The 21,015-nt window shown below is 48.0% G+C and overlaps 1 protein-coding gene across 4 annotated transcripts; it reads right to left on the reverse strand.

The window, feature by feature from the left end:
• Positions 1 to 2,332: 2,332 nt before the first annotated feature.
• Positions 2,333 to 20,712, reverse strand: CSRP2 (cysteine and glycine rich protein 2). 4 transcript variants are annotated; one of them, XM_070600235.1, is made up of 6 exons: positions 20,402 to 20,712; positions 10,215 to 10,327; positions 7,171 to 7,339; positions 4,025 to 4,154; positions 3,208 to 3,301; positions 2,333 to 2,636 (listed from the first exon to the last, which is right to left on the reverse strand). In XM_070600235.1, the coding sequence occupies exons 2-6, from the start codon at positions 10,324 to 10,326 to the stop codon at positions 2,560 to 2,562; spliced, it is 582 nt and encodes a 193-aa protein (XP_070456336.1). In that variant the 5' UTR covers position 10,327; positions 20,402 to 20,712; the 3' UTR covers positions 2,333 to 2,559. The 4 variants fall into 4 exon arrangements, with proteins under 4 accessions (XP_070456336.1, XP_070456337.1, XP_070456335.1 ...); XM_070600236.1 differs by having other exon boundaries at positions 20,308 to 20,696; XM_070600234.1 differs by lacking the exon at positions 20,402 to 20,712 and adding an exon at positions 19,734 to 20,378.
• Between the last annotated feature and the right edge of the window lie 303 nt (positions 20,713 to 21,015).

The raw sequence follows: 21,015 nt of genomic DNA on the forward strand, positions 1-21,015 counted from the left end.
CTGCAGCACTCCCCACGCCCAACGGATCCTGACTTTCCGCCATCAGAATTGCCGGCAGTCCTCTAGAAATATACCACCCCACCACAAGGGGCTGAAAATATCCCAGATGGGTCATTTTAAAATAACTGTTTATTTCCCATGCAGCACCTTAATATCGCATTTGGATTACTTTGAGGCCACCCCGTCAACTTACGACCACATGATGACGTGATTCCTCACCGAAAGAGCGAGTTCTGCCCAAAGCCAAGTCCCCTTGTCCCCTCTTGGAACCTCTGGAAGCTAAGGTCACAGTTTTGGAGCAGCTGTTTGCCACAGCTCCCAATTTAAGGATGATTTTAATTTTGAATGGCTGTCTAAACTGTTTATCGGGCAAAAATCTCAAATTATCACGCACCTGGCAACTTCACTGTCTTTTCCTCAGATAGGAACTAGCATTTCCAATACAATTTGGGAAATGCAGTCGGTGTGGGAAATGCTGGCTCTGTGTGGGGAAGTTTAATATCTATAGAACATTCTGGTTATCTATAGCAGCCTACCACCCCACCCCAACAGTTAGTGGCTTAAAGCAGTATTTTTGTTCACAGACCTGCCATTTGGTCAGGACTCAAGAGGAATAGCTCCCTTTGCTCCACTGGGTGTCAGCTGGGTGGTCGAGAAGCTGGGGACTGGAGGACCTGAAGGTGCGCTCACATGGCCGATGGGCGAGACCTCAGCTGGGGTATGGCTGTAACACCTACATGTGACCTCCCCATGTCGTCAGGGTTTCCTCAAAACACAGCGGCCGAGTTCCAGGAGTGAGCATGCCAAGAGAAAGAGGCAGGCAAAAGCTGTGTTGTCTTTTCTAAGCTATTCCTGTCCATCATATTCTGTTAGTTCAAAATGAGTCACCAAGGGGCCGGCCCAGTGGTTGAAACGTAGTGGTTAAGTTTGTGTGCTCCACTTCAGTGGCCCAGGGGTCACACTTGGGAGTGTGGACCTACACACTGCTGGTCAAGCCACATTGTGGCAGCGTCCCACATAGAAAACAGAGGAAGATGGGCAGAGATAGTAGCTCAGGGACATTCTTCCTCAAGCAAAAAGAGGAAGGTTGGCAACAGATGTTAGCTCAGGGCCAATCTTCCTCACCAAGGAAAAAAAAAAAAAGTCACCAAGGTTGACCTTTATTCAAAGGGAGGGGAATTACTCTTTTGATGGGACTGTCAAAGAACTTGTAGGCATGTTTTAAAACTACCACATATAGAATTAGAAGTTACTCCATAACTCTTCAATTCAACCTTTCTCCTTTATTGGTGAATAATTTCCCCAGCCTTCTTAACAAAAAGGCCCTCCCCTCTCCCACAATGGAAGCGGTATGCCTTACAGAATAGGTGAAGTGCTCAAGGCTGGGATGTCAGCAAGCATGACTTCTTTCACCTGGTATACCCTTGCTCAATCTTCCTAAGTTTCTGCTTATTTTTTTGATGTCATACATAACACACCCCCGTTAGCTTTTCAAAATAAGCAATATAGTATGTTGAAACAGGCTTTGTAAAAGATGGTTTGTTCACAGATCGATACACATGACAGGCCAATTTCACACCCTACCCCTGAAAAATAAAGGGTTGGATGAGTCTTTGGTAAAGAACTAGAAGTTTCTAGGACAATAAAGCAGATACTCCTTATCATCTAGTGCTCCTTTTCTCCCTGAGCCCACTGAATGTGCCAGGACAGCGCAATGTTCTTTGCTACTGATATAGAAGTGAGATGTGAGAAAAGCACCCGTTTCCAGATTTAGTAAATCACCGCCTATCAGATTAGAGTGGAGAGTCTAAAAAAGTCACATTCAGCCTCACGTTCCGCCGTGGTCTGTAGGTGGCTGTTGGTAATGATCTGTAGGTACAGAGAAGGAATTTTTAAGCGCTTGGGTTTACGGTGTGCCCACCCTGGGTCAGTGTGCCTTTCTGATGAGCTTGTTGAAATGGCTTCTGGGACCCTGCCCCTAGAGACTCTGCTTCTGTGGGGCTGAGTGGAGCCCAGGAATCTGCCTTTTAATGCTCCCAGGTGCTTGTAATGCACGTTGTCTAGGAGCTATGCTTTAGGAAACTGCTCCCAAAGGGAGACAAGTAACCACCAAGCGAGAGGAGCAGGCAGGAGACATGGCCCTGCTGAACGCCAGCTCTGGGAGCCTGAACGCTGCGGCCTGCGGCCCGCACTCTCGAGTCACACTTGCCAGTTTAGAGAGAGATCTTTTCCAACAGCTATACTGCAAACGTGAACCTAGTGTGGCAACTGTGCAACGGGGTGCACTCCATCTAGTAACATGCAGGTAACTGAAAGACAGTGAACACCCCAGTCAAGCTGCAGTTTTATTTAAAATGTAAAAGAAATGGTTCTCGAAAATGCTGATGAATAAAGCAGAAGGATACAGTGCTCTTCCTACGCGTCAGCCAGCCTGTCCCAGGACAGGGCGAGACACAGTACTTCAGTGCCCGCAGAGGTTCACAGTAGTTTAGTGCTGGGTTATCTGTGCCTAGAGACGTAGAGATCCTCCGTTTGGGACCCGGCTCTGGGGTCACACCTTTACTGAGCGTGAACAAGGGCTCCTGCTCCCTGGCCGTAGCCGAATCCCTTGGGCCCGAAGTTCTTTGCATAGCATCCTACAAAAGAAAAGGGAGAGTGAGTACCAGTCCATTAAGCTTTGCTAGCATTGCTTAAGACCCACACATCAGACCCCATAACGTAAAAAACTGTTGGCTATGCCCAAAAAAGTTCGCCTTGCATAAGATGTGCCAGGTAGCAAATATCTTACAGCTGCCAGGGCCAAGTGAGGCATCCTGGTTCCACAGTGGGTAGTCTCGGTCCCACTGCATGCCCGGCATAGAAGGCAGGCCGGCAAATTGCATATTTGTCTACTACCTTCTCTACTCGTACATAGAAAGCACATCCTCACAGGCTTTGCTTAAAACATGAAGTTGAAAGAAGACTGTCTGTGGTGAGGTTTTCTGTTTGCTTTTATTTGCAGGGGAGTTTTAAATGATCAGGAACTTAATTGTATCATTTAAAATTGTTCTGTGCTTCCGTCATCTGAAAGCATCTCTAGATCTTTTCTTTTCAAATAGCCAGAGACACTATCCCCCTCTTTCCCCCATCCGCAGAGTACTCTTTTGTTCTAACCAATAGCCAGTGTGGGCTATTCACATGGATAGCGATAACTGAAATTAATTTTACCTTTACAATAGATTTCACCTTCTTTCTCAGTCAGAGTTGTTGATTCAAGACTCTTCCCACACTTGGCACATCGGAAGCAGTTTTTGTGCCAGGGCTGGAACGGACAGAAGAGTAAGGTTGAGAGGCCGGTTTCCTGGAGCACAATTTAGATGCTGATGCTGATGCCGATGCTGATGCTGATGCTGTGGCAGGAAGGGGCTCAGAAAGATCCACCCAAAGCAAGCGCCTGGGTGCCATGGTCCAAAGCCCACTAGCAGGCTGGAACTGGACCTGCCCAGTGTCTACATTCTTGGTCACCCACAAAACGGCTGGGTTCGGACTTCCTTCATGGAAGACAAGGGCTGGGAGCTGTGCCTGAGGGCGTTTCTCTGGGTGCAGTCTTGGACCTGGCCGCAGGCCTGTGCGCCCATTTGAAGCCTGAGAACACTGCAGCTCAAGAGGTGATGTGCTTATGGAACATTTCCAAATCCACACACCGCATTAGCATCAGGGGTCCTGACTCTGGTTCGCTGCTTTTCTTCATTACACTGAATAAAACTGCAGGGTCCCAATTTGTTAACAGTCCGGCCTTTTTAGGTAAGAACCTTCGGGAGCACCCCCCGTGAAAACAAGTTTCTTTTAAACATAGATGTGATCTGTCAAATAAGGGCATCACCTCAAAAAATTAATGATTCAGATGGAAATTTGATTTAAAAAAGTTTAATCCAAGGCATTACTTATGAGACCGAGTGCCTGCGTGGGATGTGGCGGGTTCAGGGGAGGAGAAAGGGCGTGGAGAGTAGTCTTTCACTGTCATTAACTCACAACGGCACCGTACCTTTCCAGCTCCAATGATCTTCTCGGCAGCATACACGGAATCGCCACACCTGGAGCACTTCTCCGCGCCTCCGTATTTCTGAGCAAATTTAGAAGTGTTTGGATTTGTTGTAGGCCTGTGAGGTTGAACACTTGTGGAAAGGGGGAAAATATTAGGCAAGATTCTCCAAAAGGCCCGTCTAAGTCCACAAGGCAGCACGAGTCTCAGGTGCTGGTCAGTTATTACTTGAACCTATTTATGGGCTTATTATTAGTACAGACGGACAGACAAGGCCCCAGACTTAACATTTCTGTCCCCGAGTGTAAACTCATCGAAATTCACCTGCTCCCCAGTGCTAGCCTCTGCACTCAACAATTATTCTGTGCTTTATAAAAACCTACCGTAGCACGTATTTTTACCCCAGACTCATATATTAGTACCACTAGAATCGCATCTAGCCTTTCATGTCACGTAAGATTGAAAAATCATTAACTTAGCAGTTAAGTTTCTGCAAATGGGTCCTATAAGTAAGTAGTCTACAAGTAAGAAAGTTAAGTATGTTTTACAGATACTTAATTTCTTAGTATGTCTCAAATAGGGGAAACTGAAAAATTATTTTCTGCACGGAATATTTTAGAAAATCTGCCTATTCCTATGTGATCTATTTTTACTTTTTCTCTGGGTAGAGTGGTATTTTTGTCATTATTTACAGGTCACCCGGTAATCCATATTTTCCTTGCTCTAATTTTTTCCATTCAAGATGCAGGCGCACCTACTATGCAGAACACCATTCTGGGCTTTGGGAAGATTTAGAGACCCTTCTAGAACCTTGTAAGTTTGTAGAGCAGCTAAGATCTAACCAGTGGGCAAGCAGAAGGTGGTGCCCAGGTCAGTTCTCCTATGGGAACAAACGTTTTCTAAGTTCCATTTTATGAAGTTACAAACACACTTAAAATAAAATGTTAATTTAGAAATACTGCCGTTTCATAAAACAGTTTCTTCAAACTCTCCAATTGCGTCTTCAGTATCTTCATCTCCACTTTAGCCACTTTTGGGTCATTTAACAGTCTTCTGTGCCTCCACCCAAGCTATTTAATACAAGGCATTTCATGAACCGTGTTTGGGGTGGCCACTGGAAATTTTATTCTAAGCAACAAATACCAATTCAAGTACTAATTCACAGCATTGGTTTTTCTGTTCCTAATGTAGCATATTACAAATCATCTCCACAACCTACTGTATGTGCCTACTTCCAAAAGTGATTTTAAACGCTGTTCAGAAGGATAGCCAATACTTGCATTTATGAGTTTCCCGAGAAAAATTTCCACATCTGCCGATTATGTTAACAAGAACCTCAGAGAGATTCTCTTTCCCCTGCATTCTCACAACGTTGTAGGCTATCGCTACTGGTTACCTCGGATTACAGATAAAGAACTGGGGGCTTAGGTATTAGGTAACTGCCTGAGGGCCTAGAGGTTGCTGAATTGGTGAACAGTGCAGGCTGGCCTCAGGGGCAGTTCTGCCCACTCTGCCGCCTCTCCAGGAGATCCTCGGAAAGACGTTTGGTCCCCAAAGCTGTTACAATTACCACATGCCACCAGCATGGCCCAGACCACAGGTGTCCCCGAGTGCAGTCTTTAAGAAAGGCGTCTTGGAAAAGGAAGTCCCTCTACCTGGTCCTGAAGGAAGGCAGCCTGTGGCCAGGCTAAGAAGAGGAAGAGTTCAAGGCACAGAGCGAGTCAGGCCAGCACAGAGGGCTCGCCAATGCCTGGAGAGGGTGGGCAAGCAGGAGGAAAGAGGTTTTATTCCCAGTGAAATCTTGGGAAACAAGAATGAGTTTTAATAACTCAGAAAAGGAGAGCAGAGCAAGAACAATGAACTCTAACAAAGACAAAGGGAAGCCGGGCTCCTGCAGGTGACGGCACGCACCAGGAGTGAGCTGGCCCTGTACAACTGCTGCAAGGCGCCAGGGCTTGGAACCAGGGGGGAAACCGAGGAACAGAGAGGTGGCCCCAGTGCCATGGAGAGAGGACAGGTTTGGGAGCCAAACGGACACAAGCTCCAATCCTGGCTCTGCTGCTTACCTGTGTGACCTGACCCTGAGTGTCCCATCTACATGATAGGGGCCAAGTATCTGAACTCTAACAGTTACTGTGAGGATCATCTACGATGAGCACAGACGGTCGGCAGACAGTAGGCACTCAATAATCATTATTTCAGGCATACCTTATGCATCATGTTTTAAGAGTGCAAGCTTTGGGGTTACACTAGGTTAAGTTCCAGGCTCTACAATTAACTAGCAGTACGATTTTAGGCAAATCACTGAATTCTCATTGTCTCAATCTGCTCTTGAGTAAGACGGGAAGCCCTGCCTTCAGGGTTGTTGCAAGCAGTCCACGAGTGAACACGTGTTATTAGTCCAGCCTGGCGTCCAGCCCACAGTAAGGACACCGTTAATGGTCTTATCCAATGGCCATCTTCTTGGGGTATTACACCAATTTTGACATCTTCAATATAAAATGGATGTGAAAAATGTGAGTTCATGTGGGGGAATTACTGGACCAAAAATAGGGATTAAGAGGAAATTCCAAATGAAGAAATTACATAGCCTGAGCCTGAAATACTAAGAGAAGTTTAGCAAACTTAGCACTTTGCTACTGAAACCTTTAAAGTTTAACACTAATCTTTCAAAGAATCAAAAACAGAAAATCATTTCAATTTTTAAGTTATAGAAAAGCAATTTCTTGATGAGGAAATAGTCTTACGCGGAAGGAGTGACAGGAATTTTCATTGACCGCTCAATTGCTCATGAGACACGCATCTCGTGACTCAGATGCCACACTGCTCTATCCTTTGAGCTCCTGGCGTCTGGTCCCCAAGGTGCTGTGAAATGAAGTAAATTCAGACCTCTTTTGGGAACATCATGACCCCCTGACACACCTTAGAATGCTCTAAAAGCAGGATTAGGAACCACTGGAAAAGTCAGTAAGAACTGTGTCAGGTCCAAAACTCAGTATTTCGAGCTTAAAGAATAGTCACTAATTTACACTAGAAAATTAGTCATTTACTTAATTTAAGCTATAAATCCGGAAACTCCCAGATCCCTGTTCCCCAAGCACATGAATTGTTATAACTCATTTCTAGGGTGACACCTAGTACTCACTCACCTCTCCGGCTTGATGCCCAGCCTCTCGCCACGGTCCATGTTGAGCGTGCCCGCGCCCTGGCCGTACCCATAGCCTTTGGGCCCATACTTCTTCCCGTAGCAGGATTTGCAGTAGATCTCTTCATCATGAATTGCCACTGTGGTGCTATCTAAATTCTTCCTGCAAACCACTGAGGGGGGAAAAGCTAGACTTTAAAAGTGTGTCAAAGATGCCTTTTTCCTTAGAACAATGGCAGCGCTGACACATGGTCCACAAGTGGTAAAGGCACAGGCTCGCTAACATTCCCTGTTTATTCTGTGGCTTCCCAATAGCCAGGGGACAGCATCTGGAGGCTCAGCCACGCTGGATGGCGATTTGCCTTCCTCTATGGATATGACAGTTGTTTCAGAAATATCTCGGAACGTTAACATCCTGAAGCCTCACACGTTGAATATGGGTTGCCTCTCGGGCAGGAGGGAGCCAATTTCAGAGATGGCAATAATGACATGAATAAAAGGAACACTGTGCTCCCGACCCTCAGCACCACCTTTTCAGCATCTTCATCCAAGGACTGTTGGATCACAACCTAAGACAGAGCAAAGGGAGCCGAGTGCACCTTGGGGCAGCTGCCTCTTTAGACCCTCGTGCCCAGAAAGGACCCCCTGGGACAAAAACATTTTGCAATCCAGAAGTTGAGGTTGCATCACTAGTCTAAAAGGGAAACAGCATTTCTCTCATCTCGGCCCGCTTCCCCCGCAGCGCTGAGTGCGCTGGAAAACGGCGAGTGCTTTACAGTCTGCATGTGTTTCCTCTTCTGTCCCAAAGGAGAACACATTCATTCTTGATGGAGTTCTTGCCCCATTTCCACGTATCCCACTTCATAAAACTGCCAGATGTCCTCATGTTCTATCCAGACATTATTTCACTTTATAAAACTTCAATTAAGCTTGAGAAAAAAAGAAATTATGAGGGAGCTCACTGGTAGCACAGTGGGGCAGCTGGAAATCCAAGATGAGTGTAGTAGAAAAGGAGATTCTCCCCCTTATTCAAAAGGGGAGAAACAAAAGGAGGAAGGACAGACAGAAGGACAGGGAAAGGCTAGCCGGCTGGTTTAAAGGAGGGGGAGGTGACGAAGTTTGTATTGTCTGGTGGAATAGAATGCTGCTGAGGCTCAGAATGACGCATCTACTTCAGACAGCTACCCTAAAACCACACACTGCGGAAGAACAAACACCCTTAGCAGGCAGAATAAATATATATAAATATAAAAAGCTTTGAAAAACACATATCTACTAACCAAAGCAAGTTTAAGCATATGAAAATGTTCCTCTCGCCACTCTCGCCCCCGCGTCCTCGGCCTCCTCCGCAGTCAAAGTCGTCTAGGCCTGGAGACCCCTCAGAACCACTTCCTTACAAGGCTGTAGTGCACAGAGACAGACCTTAGGAGGAGCCCGACGTTTAGTAAACACTAACTTTTGGTCTAGCCATCATGGCTTCACCCAGATGAAACTCACAACAGTTTCTAAAGTATTTGCCTTTCCTCTTTGTTCACGTACTCTTTTGGTTAGAAACCTGCCAGAAAAATACATTCCTTAAGGGAAAAAAAGGAACTTCTAAGAGAAGAAATGGTTAAGGCAAATCTGCGAAGTGGCGGCGAGTCTGGAGGCACACAGCAAACACGCATCTGCTGTCTTTCTGCTCTCTGTAACTGACCTTCTGTGGCCTGCTCCCGGTTGTCCGTGAAGCAGTGATGCTGCAGGCAAGCCCTGACCCCTTGAAGACTGGTGCCGGGAGGGAAAACGACAACTACAATTTGAGAGACAAGTTTTTCCTGAAGATTATTTCTTAGTGTGACGTGATTTATGTTTTATTAGATGCAGTTTCTAACAGTAATTTTCACTGTACGGTACTATAGATACAGCAAGTGTCTGCACATACAGGTGAGTTCCTCATCTGACAGAGCCTGCACGAAAGAAAATTTTGTCATTTGAATCAGGTGATTAATGAAGAGCTTTCTGAAGCAGCTACTCTCCTGTTTTAAAACTGAAGACTTTGGGGCCGTCCCGTGGCCGAGCGGTTAAGTTTGTGCGCTCTGCTTTGGCGGCCCAGAGTTTCACCGGCTTGGATCCTGGGCATGGACATGGCACCACTCATCAGGCCATGTTGAGGCGGCGTCCCACATGCCACAACCAGAGGCACTCACAACTAGAATATGCAACTATGTACTGAGGGGCTTTGGGGAGAAGAGGAAGAAAAAAAAAGATTGGCGACAGATGTTAGGGCCAATCTTTAAAAAAAAAAATATTTAAAAAAAACAACAAAAACTGAACACTTCGTTGTCACAGAGGGAATGGGCAGAGCGACAGCTCATCTCTTGTTCTGTTTCTCTTGTTATCAGGCACTCTGTCTTTCGAGCATATGGGCACGTGCTGTTTTATGTCCTACTTCCTGTCTATATCAGACACTCTGATCATTTCCCATCTATAAACAAAGTAATTCCCAACTTGCTCTATGAGATTTTCATATCCTAAGTTCCTTTCCCTCCAATTTAGGATATCAATAACCAGAAATAACTCTGATTATTCACTACCAAAGAAGACAATTTGAGCCTCTAGAGAAGATGAGCTTCCAGACATCTGAATTTCAACTAACAGTGTGGTAAGAAACAGCAAGTAGATGTCAGAGAAGGAGCCCAGCCAGAAAGCAAGCTGGGGCGAGGAGGGGCCATCCAATCAGAAGCCACAGCCAGGCCCACAGGACGCGCCAGAAACTGCGGGTGCCAGGCTGTGAACGACCCGAGCTCTGAGTGAAGCGGGGACGGAGGTGAGAAGAAGTCAGTGCAGGAAAGGCCCAGTGGAGGCTGAGAGCTCTGGGGACACTGGAAGGCCAGATGTCCCGGTCACCCCTGCTGCCCTGGCTGCTGGGCTGAGCATTTACAATGTCTAGGGGGACAGACAGGCAAAAACCACTTGTGCTTCTAAAATAATCTTTGTTAACAACACCACAGCTTTTCCCTTCAAGAAGTGAACCGAAGCTTCTCAGCATCAATTCCGGGAGGTACTTACTGCACAGAAAGCAGCAGCGGTGGAAGCTTCGCCCATCACACTGCACCTCCTCCGCGTGGTACACGGTCCGCCCGCAGGCCCCACACTTGTTTCCACCTCCCCACACGGGCATCCTGAAGGAACAAAGACTTCGTCAGACTGTCCCGCACCACATGAGGTGTCTTACAGATGCCCCAGAGGCTGTTTAAACCCAGGGGCAGCTGCAGACTGTGTTTACGAACCGCTCTAACCACATCTGGAAAAGGCCTGCCCTCCTCCAAAATAATCTCATCTCCCAAATTACAGCTCTTTCATTAGGAAACTCTGGCTTGTCATAGGCGAGCTTTTTTCCCCTACAAGACAAAGGACCTGCATTCACTAGAACGTACAGGTCACCAGGCACAGAACTAACTCTGCCACTGGAACCCCTGGGCATGAAGAAAGGAGCACACTGCCCCCACTACCATCTTAACGCGTGCTATCTACACTCAGCGAGGAACTGACATGGCGTTGGGGCGTTTATTACACGTTAATTCATCGTGCCACCACCAAATTCTTAACGCAGAACACGTACAAGCTATGACTGGCTATCTAGGGAGGAAGACACTGTCGTCCTGCCCTGTAAGAGCCGGCTTTATATTTGTCGGCTGCAGTTAGGCAGGCTTACAGCCCGAGCAGTTGTGTCTGTGACTCGTACAGCTGTCACCACAGCAAACAGCCATCCAGGTGGGGGTGACCGCAGTTTCTGTGCTCCACTAGTCCCAAAGTCCCCTAGTCCGGCCGACAGTGGCTTTCCTTCTTTGACGGGCCTGTCAGTCCACACAGAACACGCTACCAAGAACCCGTGCCGGCGAACTGCAGTGCCGCTGAGTATGTCAGAATAACCTCTGGGCAACGGGCCTGCGGCGGTGGGGGGCCCGAGTGTCAGTGCCAGGCTCTCGTGCTGTGACGTGCGGCTGACATGTTCTAATCCCCCTTCTCACGAATGCGTCTGCAGGGACCCAGTTTACAATGCCTGCTTCCGAATGGCCAACACACCCAAAGGCCTCGGCCAGGACAGAAAGTTGCCCTGCAAGGACAGCATGTCATGTCTGCCTGGTGTCTAAAAGCACAGAGAAAGTGTGCCTTTCTGCCCACCTTATTTTCACTCTTCCCTTCGGCAAGTGGCGCCTGCAGCCCTGGCCTGTCAGTCTCCTGGCACGAGCCACATGCCTCTCTAGGGGACAGCCAGTTCTCCAGCAAGCTGAGACCTCCTCACTAACTCAAACCTGAAGAATCCACAATCCTTAAACTAAAAAGGGGGCTGTAAATTCTCACCCTACACCAGGAAGATGATCCAGAACCCAACCATTTCCTAACACTGAGATGAGGCCTCTCCAAATGATGGATTTACAGAATTAGTCATTGTGTTGGGCATCTCTCTGCACAGGGCATTCTCGCCCCCTTCTGGTAATAGTTTCCCCGGATTTCCTTCCAGGAAAGTGACCATCTTTCTTCGTCCATGTGGTTCAGCAATGTACTTAACAACATGTGGTCTCTTGGTGATGGTCCCAATTCCAGATGAAATTCAGGTAAGCATCTAGAAACTTTAATACAATTTTATGCCACAACAATCAAGAGCGTGATCAGCGGGCTCATTTTGTTGAACACAGCTGAGTTAGAGAATGTCTGTACTTGGAAATTAAAACAAAAATAAGAAGTAGTTTGAGAAACACTAGTTTAGACAGTACTGACACTACCCCCAACTCCAGGGCTGGGCACGTGACTCATCGTGGCACTGAGATCCCTGTGTTCCCCTCCTGCCATAGTGACTGCTAAGGAACGGGCTCATGACCCGGGGCTTTGGTCAGAACTGTGCGAAAGTAGGGCTGGAGTTGCCAGCGGCTGTGTAGCGGCTGTGAGCAAAGAACCTAAGCATGAAGCCAGCACAGAGGAAACCGGGGATGGAGAGACTAGGTTCAGACGCTGTTCAGCCGTGCCTCGTCTGATCGTGCACTCCTCTCTTACGTGAGCCAGTAAATTCCCTTTTTAAGTCATCTGGAGATGGAGCTCCTGTTCCTCGAAACAACAACACACACACACAAAGAGACCTGGCTGGTATGACCAGTTGTCACTGACTTGTCAGTCTCAACTTGCAAAACGTCCACTTCCATTATTCAGGCAGGAACAGAGTAATTCAAGGGTCCAGAAGTGTTACCAGGCCACGGTGAAGGCACCCATATGGACCGATATCCAGCGACAACGGAATACCTCTGCGGGCTCCCCTTCAGCAGTTGCATGAACCTCTCATTCCTTTCCCTGGAGACCAGCGCTCCTGTGTTTAAATCAACGGTGAACCTTCAGCCTGACGGTGAAACCTGACACAGTCTTGACCCCAGCAGCCTGCACTGGCTTGGGTTTGGAGTGCAATTAGTGGTACTGATTTTGCCCCATGGCTCCAAAGTTACGCATGTTCTGGAATGCTCACGGACGCCACAGACATCTGCTGGAAGGACCCTCGTGATTCCTGAGGAAACCAAGACCCAGATCCAGGACTGCAGGTAAAGACATGACAACTACTTAAAATTGGATCCCCAGCGTCAGTAGCCCAGCTGCCTTTTACAGTATGTTGTTACTGCTGCAGCATTTCTCATATTAGACAGTGTACTGTTTAACATCCGTCTGGCATCTTAGTTTTCACACATACTGATTTTGCAGCAATCACCTTCAGGGAGCCAGATTTCCATCAAGGCTGATGCTATCCCTGGGTTGTTTCTGAATTACATTTAAAAATAAATTTTTAAAAATGAACTCATCATTTTATGTTATTCTCTATTAAAGAGCAGCGTGGACTTTTAAAAAGGGGAGAATATCTTCCGTTGCTTCATCAAGGTTACTTAAATTCACTTCTCGTGAGTCAAGTTTAACTTCTATTGTATATGCCACACCAGCCAAATGTGAATGTGTTCTCTTTTCAGGAAATACCTATCAAAGTTCTACAGCATTCAGCTTCTTACTATGTTATGAGCTTCCTCCCCTTGAGGGTGGGGACCACATCTCTGTATTCCCCACACCACGTATCAGAGGACTTGGCATATATCAAAATATTTAATTTTTATTGTTTTAAAGAATCTTTCCATTTTCAACTTGTTTGTACAATTCCCAATTCAATCTTATGCTTATCAAGACAAGGCACTGTCCTACTTCTCTGTCACTTTTTTTTGGATTCTAAGTAAAATTTCCAAGTCATTAACTTTTTATTTCCATCCAGTTTAAACGCTTTCCTATGAATTTCTGAATAATTCTCTCTGTGGTCCAGGCAAATAGTATAATAGAAAAAGCATCCTCTGAAAGCTTCAGCTGCATTTATGTTTTATTTTTTAAGCTGAATAGTAGGTATCTGTGTGTGTCTTATATTATTTCCTATTCTGTACATCTGAAAAGGGAGAGAGGGAAGGAGGGAGGGAGGAAGGGATGGAGGGAAGGAAGGAGGGAGGGAGGGGAAGGAGGAGGGAGGAAGGAAGATTGGTTTAGAGAGATCTGGGTTAACTTCACTATTCTAACGGTTGTACAACCCTGGGCTTAGTTTCCTCATCTGTGAAATAGGGAAAGGCAGCTCTCGCCACATCACAGAGCTGTTGTGAACATAAAACAAGGTAAGCAGATGCCTTAGCAGACACCCAGGCACTGTTAGCTTGAAGACAGAGGGGGCATCGCACGCTGTCCATCCTGCTATCAGTACTCCAGGAGGAAAACCCACTTGGCCACAAACAGGGTAAAGAAAAAACTCAGCTGCTTAGTCACCATAAACCTCCTTTTTCTGGGACATTAAAACACACTGCAAGCAGAACAATAGTTCCACTTGTGAAGACTGTCTAAGAAATGAATTTCAAATGTCTACTTTTAGGGTGAAGCCCTGTGGACATTTCCCGAATTTTGCAGGAGGAAGGGTGAGGATCTTCCGTCCCTGCCGCTCTTGGCATGGCCACGCGTATAAAGAAAACCGAGGTTTCATTTTCCCTCCATGCCTCTGGCTGCATTGCTCCCACAGCTGACATTAATCACAGCACACTGGATCTGCATGGAGCAGTCCGGGCTGCGTGCCTTTCCCGATCCCATGCCTTAATTTACAAAATGTAAGAGGAGAAATAAAATCCCACTTTACACACATCTCACAAAAGAGGCCAAACACAGGTTCCTTCTGTTTCCTAGTCTTGTTCTTTAGTTTTCCATGTCTGAAAGAGTCTCAGCACTAAGATTTATCCACTGCATTAGATTAAAAAGCTTGCTTTACATCTGAACACCTATGTGCAATTTCTTTTTGCTGCTTCTCTCCAGTCTAAGACACCACCCAAAATTCATCAGACTTACCCCCAGAAGAAAATTACTGTCGTCTAAACCTGAGGCACCTTCTGTGGTAACGTTACCTCATCCTCTAGATGCCCAGCGAGAGCAGCGGATGGCCACATGGCTCATTCTCACCACCTGGGCCGCACTGTCTGCTTTTAGAATCTACATGCCTTGAATCCGTGAGTTTCGTGTCTACACGTCGCCACTTGCAGTGTATGTTATTTGCTCGGATACCAAAGGTTTGGAGTGAATCCATCTATAAACCCAGATTCTAAATGCTTCCAGAAGCTTTGACAACTTATTGCTACATACAGGGCTTTGTTCTTACTCTAGAACCTGGCTATAATCCAATTTCCTGAAAGGGGAGCGTTTATTATAAACTAGTTTCATCTTGAGCTACATCCAGAGGGGTCGCTTATTAAAAAATATGTAAGTTGGTAGCATTGTCTCCCATTACAGTAATTTTTAACAAGGCTGGAGTTTGAGAGCTGTAGTTAATTGGAAATTAAGCTTTACTCAATGTCCATTCTAAAATTTTTTCTTCTGCTACCCTGCTTATTCTCCTTCCCTATCTACCACTGAACCAAGGACAGACTCATCATGTCTTAGCAGTCAGCTGGTTTCACGTTCCATTTGGTTCTTCTATCTTCAAGCTGGCCTTTAAGACAGCTCAGCCCAAGGGTGAATTAAGAGCATGGATCGTGGAGTTAGCACAGTCTCATTTCCTTCATATGCAGAATGAAGATAACAGTACCTTATAGAGTTATTAAGAGAATGAGACCAGAAAATGCTTATAGTAGGCGCTCCATTACTGGTAGCACGTGTGTGTGTAAGACTGGCCTTGAGCTAACATCTGTTGCCAGTCTTCCTCTATTTTACGTGGGATGCCGTTAGAGCATGGCTTGACAAGCAGTGCTAGGCCCACACCTGGGATCTGAACCTGCAAGCCACAGGAGTGGAGCACACAAACTTAACATGCCCCTGGGCTGGCCCATGGTAGACTCTAACATCATGATTTCGCAATGTTCAGTCTTTGTCATCAATGCTCCTCTTCTCCTGCCCGTCTCATATATCCATCTTTTCCTTATGCCCCTAATCCCTCCACATGAGGCCAGCTCTCACCTCCCTCCCTTGTCCAGCTGCCCCTGACTTCATTTCTGAACCTCAAGCAGTTCTTCTTGGACAGGGCAGCTAACAAACGCTGTACGATGCTTTACTGTTTATGAAGCCCTCAGAGAAATGTATCCATTCAACATTTTACAAGCCATATCCTGGGCTGGGCTTATAGGAATTCCACTTTGGTGGTAGAAATATGTAAACAAACAAGAGCAATACAGTATAACCCATGACCTAGAGGCACGCAGAGAGGGCTCTGGGAAGTCTGCATCCTCTCCTTATACAGACAGGACGGCGAAATGGTATCATCTTGTAGATTCACTGATAGTGGGTTACTCAAACTATGTTGAAAACGATTCCGGAGTTCAGCTGAGGTTCTGCATTAAAGATTATTTTGATTAATAATGTCTGCCATGGAAATTGCAGTGCACGTGCCACCTATAAGACATTCCTGGTATAAGAGAAAGAGTGTGGAACTTAGAATCAGATAGGTCTAAGTCTGACAGGCAGTTACCAGATCTGTGGTGCTAACCTCTGCGCCTCCGTTTCCCCAGCTATAACTCGGAACTGGATGCGCACTCGCTCATAGGGCAGTTATAAGGATGTAATGAGGTAACTCTGTAAAGTACCTGGCAAAGAGCCTCACTCCACAAATGTTGGCTTTCTGTTCCTTCAGGAGCACTACTGGGCCTGACATTGGCTAGGAAAAGTTCAGTCGTTAGGTGACTTGCTGTCACTGACCTCCAAAGATGCAAAGCCAGGCTCAACCATTCATGTCTGACTCCAGAGCCACAAGCTAGCCCCAGAACTCCACAGCTGATTCAAAGGTTGAGGCCATTCAAATCACGCGAGAATTATCAATTCCTGAGTTACCTGCACATAGGAACACTTCCCCTGCCCAGCCTTCATCCATCCAACTAGCCCTTAGTAAGTGTCCAATGTGTGCCGATCTCACGCTCCAAGTGCTGCTTTCAACCCGAACAGCTCTCTACCACTCCTCTCCGCTAACCCCAGTCTGACCTCACAGAGAGACCTCCTTGCAGCCACTAGCTGTCCTGGGTTCACTACAATCACACCGTTAATTACTAATTCTGTACCTTGTTACCAGTGTCTTCAACTTGGAGCACAGCAAAATCCCTGCCAGATCTGGATACTACCTGCCAATCCCATGTTGTCATCAGAATCCAACTATGCTGTAAACTCGGTCACCCCGACTTTCAGCATCTGCCACAGCAATCCACAATCTGTGCAATCTACAAGACATTTATTCATTCAAACAGTTCAGCATTTATGTGATTTTTACATGGAGTCAGACCGAGATTTATATGCCAAGATTACTGTTTATTTGCCAAATGATCTTAGGGTGGAGATTTAATCTGCTAGTTTTCTCATTTTAAAAATGGAAATAACTTATTTATATCATAAAGCTGTTCTGAGATTAAATAATATATGTAAAGCCCTTAGAATAGTGCCTGCCACATGATAAGTAACAGTGATTACAAACACTTTCATAAAGCTTACCAGATGCCTCACTTCTGTTAAGTAACTTACTTCTATCACCTGATTTACTTCCTAGTAACAATGGAGGTGGGCATTATCATCATCCCCATTTTACAGGCAGGCAAGCTGAGGTAGTGAGATATTAAGTAGATTATAACCGAAACCAAACAAAATTACCAATTCAACTTAAAAATTAATACCAATAAAATTCAAATAAACTGTATTGAGCTTATTTGACTGATGTTTTGCTAAGACTAAACCACTGCTGAGAACGCAAATGCAGTACTGACTTTGTGGCTCTGGCCCGGGTTCCTCTTACGCTGGGTGCTTCCTGTACTGGTGTGCTGCATAAGGAGCGGTTCACTCTGCTCTTCTGGAAGGACGCTGAAGCCACCAGGAAACCCTTCCCAGAGGGAACTGGGAAAGTCATTTGGCCCTAATGTATTACATGGTATCTGTCCTCTTCTTCTTAGTGAAGGCCAGTTAGTCGCACTGTTAGCATGAGATGGCAAACAACAAAGCAAGAAACCTGATACCATCTGCAAGGATTCAGTGTGCCTCCTCCGTCGCCCACACCAAAACCTCAGGACTTGTGCCTGGCTCCTCCACAGTCCAGTCTGAGAAAACGCCGCTAAGGCAGGGTTCTTAACCCAAGGATTCCTTGAAATTCTGGGGATTGGTGAACTTGGTACCGTGTACTTTATGCACTTAAGATTTTGAGCAGGGGTTCTGGGGCTTCACCAGACTGCCAGAAGGGTCCACAACACAGAAACAGTAAAGTATCACCATTCTACGTAATCAAGGCCCTCAGGGAGTCTGGGGACTCGCCACCCAACAGAACCCAAGGGAGCCCATGCAAATACCAGGCCAGGAACCACACAGCGCCTCGAGGAGCCGGTGCCAGTCAGCAGAGGGAAGGCTGGCTTCCAGGCGCTGCCTCGCAGATGCCCTCCCTCGGGAGGCACGCTGCTCTGGAAGAGGCGCCCCAGCCGGCCGCATCCCCACGTATTCCACCACCTGTAGCTCAGCGGCTAATGCCCAGGAATCTCTCCCAGGCTGGGCTGGCCTTTGTGCAACGATCAATGCGCCTTCAGCCAAGCCTGCCAGGTCTGCTATTACAGCCACTTCACAAGATGAAGTAACTGAGGCCAGAGGGTGCTGGAGCTGGGACGTGAATGTGGGTCTGCCCTCCTCTCCCACAGGGGGCTCACAAGCCCCAGCTCATCTGATTTACCTAATTTTTGACAGAGAAGGAAAATGAGAGGCCCAGACCTCCACAGCCGTTTAGCGGCAGCCTTGAGGCTGGACCCAGGCTTCTAAAGCTCCTCATTTACTGCTGCCCCCTCTACTCTATGCCAACATTCTTGCTGTTTTAGTATAAATTACAGTTTCTTCAAACCCAAGTGATTTGGCAATTCATCAGGACAGATCTCCAGTGAGTACTGCTTTCAACACAGTAGTTAGCATATACCAGCATCAATCAACGTTTGTTGAATACCTTTGGAGGAATTCAGTAAAAAATTATGACGGAAGCCTTGGCTTAAATCTGCTAATGTATCTATTGTCTGTCCAATTAAATTCCCAATGGCCACAACTGCAACTTTACTCCGTCTTTCATTCAATTCACCAATATTGGCCCTGGTCCAGCCGTGCTCAAGGCACCCAAGCAAGCACCGTTTCACAGACTCACAGGACGCAGACACTGTCGCTACATAACTTCACTCTAAAGAAGCAAAGGACACTAGAACCCAGAGTAGAAAGAACCCGGAGACATACTGACAAAGTAGCAGCGGCAACAGCTTGAGAGTGATGATCAAGCGGAGTGGGGGAGACCAGAGATGACTTCATAAAATCGGTCCTAGTGTGGTACGCAGTTTTCAAATGACGTGAGATTCACCCTTTTAGAATCTACCACCCATCTCTTTCCTGAAAAATTTGAGTCAAATTATAGCCAGCTCTGTGGTTGTCCTACTCGAATTCTTGGCATTTTATAAGTAGAGCTTTAAAACAGGTTAATCAGAAAAGTTAAGAACTAAGACCATTTCTACTGCCCGAGTTAAAAAAAAAAATCAGTATTCAAAATAAAAAACATTGGGCCGGCTGTGGAGACTGGGTGAGCTCGCGCGCTCCGCTTCGGTGGCCCAGGGTTTCGCCGGTTTTGATCCCCGGCGTGGACACGGCACTGCTTGGCAGGCCATGCGGAGGCGGGGTCCCACACAGCACAACCAGTAGGGCCCACAACTAGGATATACAGCTATGTACTGGAGAGCTTTGGGGAGAAGAAGGGGGGGGGTGGGGGGGAGAGAAGACTGGCAACAGTTGTTAGCTCAGGCACCACTCTTAAAAAAAAAAAAAAAAGAAAAAGCATTTATAAAATGAAAACGTGCTTGGTGTGCAGACTGCAAATCAAACACGTTTAACATTTTGGGTAACCATTTAAGCAACAAACGTCCTGGCTTGGGTGGGGTGTCTATCCACTTAGAAAACCCCCGTGCCCCTAGGGGCTGCCTGCGTGGAGCTTTGGAACCCAGGATATGATTTGCAGGACCTGTTGCAGAATTTCACAACCGAGCCTTCTTGCTTTCCTGGTTGTACCTGAATTGTAGAAAGTTCCGGAAAAATCTGGGAGTGCTCAATCTGACGTTTCACCGCTGTTTCTTCAACATTTAAGGTTGAGTGCTTGGCGGGCAGAGACCAGCAAACAATGGGGGTGCCAGGAGCTCAGCACCGCAGCCGGGAAGGGTTCCGGACTGGGGGGCTGTCGAAGCCCCTACCGCACCCCCAGGGCTCCTAAGCAGCCCCCGGGGAGGTCGCCGCCAGCGCCGCCGCACTCGGAGCAGAGGAGCCCCCAGACTCGGATGCCGCCCCCGCCGGAGGAGGACGGCGCGGGCTGAGGGGCCCTCGGCTGCTGAACGGCGGGCGAGCGACGCCGCGACACTCTCGAGTCGCCTCCCTCCCGGGGAAACGGTGTGCTGGGCGCGCGCGGTCACCTCCCTGCCCCCGCGCGCGGGCTCCGGGGCGGCCGCGGGGAGCCGCGCAGGTGTGCGGAGGGTGGCTGGGGGGCCACACGGGGAGCGCGACAGGGATGTCAGAGGGGCTGGGGGGCTGCCTGCGGACCCTGAGAGCCCCCCTCGGGGTCAGCAGACACGCCCCCATCGCCGGTACTCACTCGAGTCGGAGCAGGACCACGCAGAGCGGGCGGAGAACTGAGGCCGAATCAGGGGGCGCGCGAGTCAGGACGCCGCGGCGGCGCGAGCGCTCACCTTTTAAAGACCCCCCGGTGGGCGTGGCCTGCGGAGCCCCGCCCCGGCGTCCCGGCCGAGTCCCCGGCCGCTCCGCGGGGTCGGCGGGGCGGCCGCGGCTGGCTCGACCCGCCTCCGGCTGAGACCGGCAGACAAAGGCCAGAGGCCCGCCTCTGCCCGCCGCGTCCAGCCGCCGGCACCTCCCACGTCCCGGCTCCGCTCCCGCCGCCGCCGCCCCTCGGCACGGGCCCGGCCGCTTCCAGGAGCGCCCGGGAGCTGGGAACGCAGACCTGCTCCCCTGCCGACGGCCGGGCCGGGCCCCGGGGCGCTGCCGCCCCCTCCGGAGGGAGCAGCCCAAGGTGGAGGAGGCTCCAGCGCCGGGAAACTGGCCGGATCGGGGCGGGGGGTGGGGGGGTTCCAGCACCCTCCCCCTCGCCTCGTCCTTTTAAGTAAACTCTACGTGATTGACTTCCCCAGTGGACAAGCACTCTCTCGGCCGATTTCCAGCTTCTGGGAATCCGCAACCTTCCTGTTCTTAAAGAGCAAAATTTCTCCTCTAGACTAAATAAATGACGTTACGAAAACGCCTGGTTCCCCAGGGATTTTGCTTTTCCCACCACAAGGGCTCTGCTGCG

The sequence above is a fragment of the Equus przewalskii genome, chromosome 29 (genome assembly GCF_037783145.1).
Source record: "Equus przewalskii isolate Varuska chromosome 29, EquPr2, whole genome shotgun sequence".
NCBI classification, from domain to species: Eukaryota; Metazoa; Chordata; class Mammalia; order Perissodactyla; family Equidae; genus Equus; species Equus przewalskii.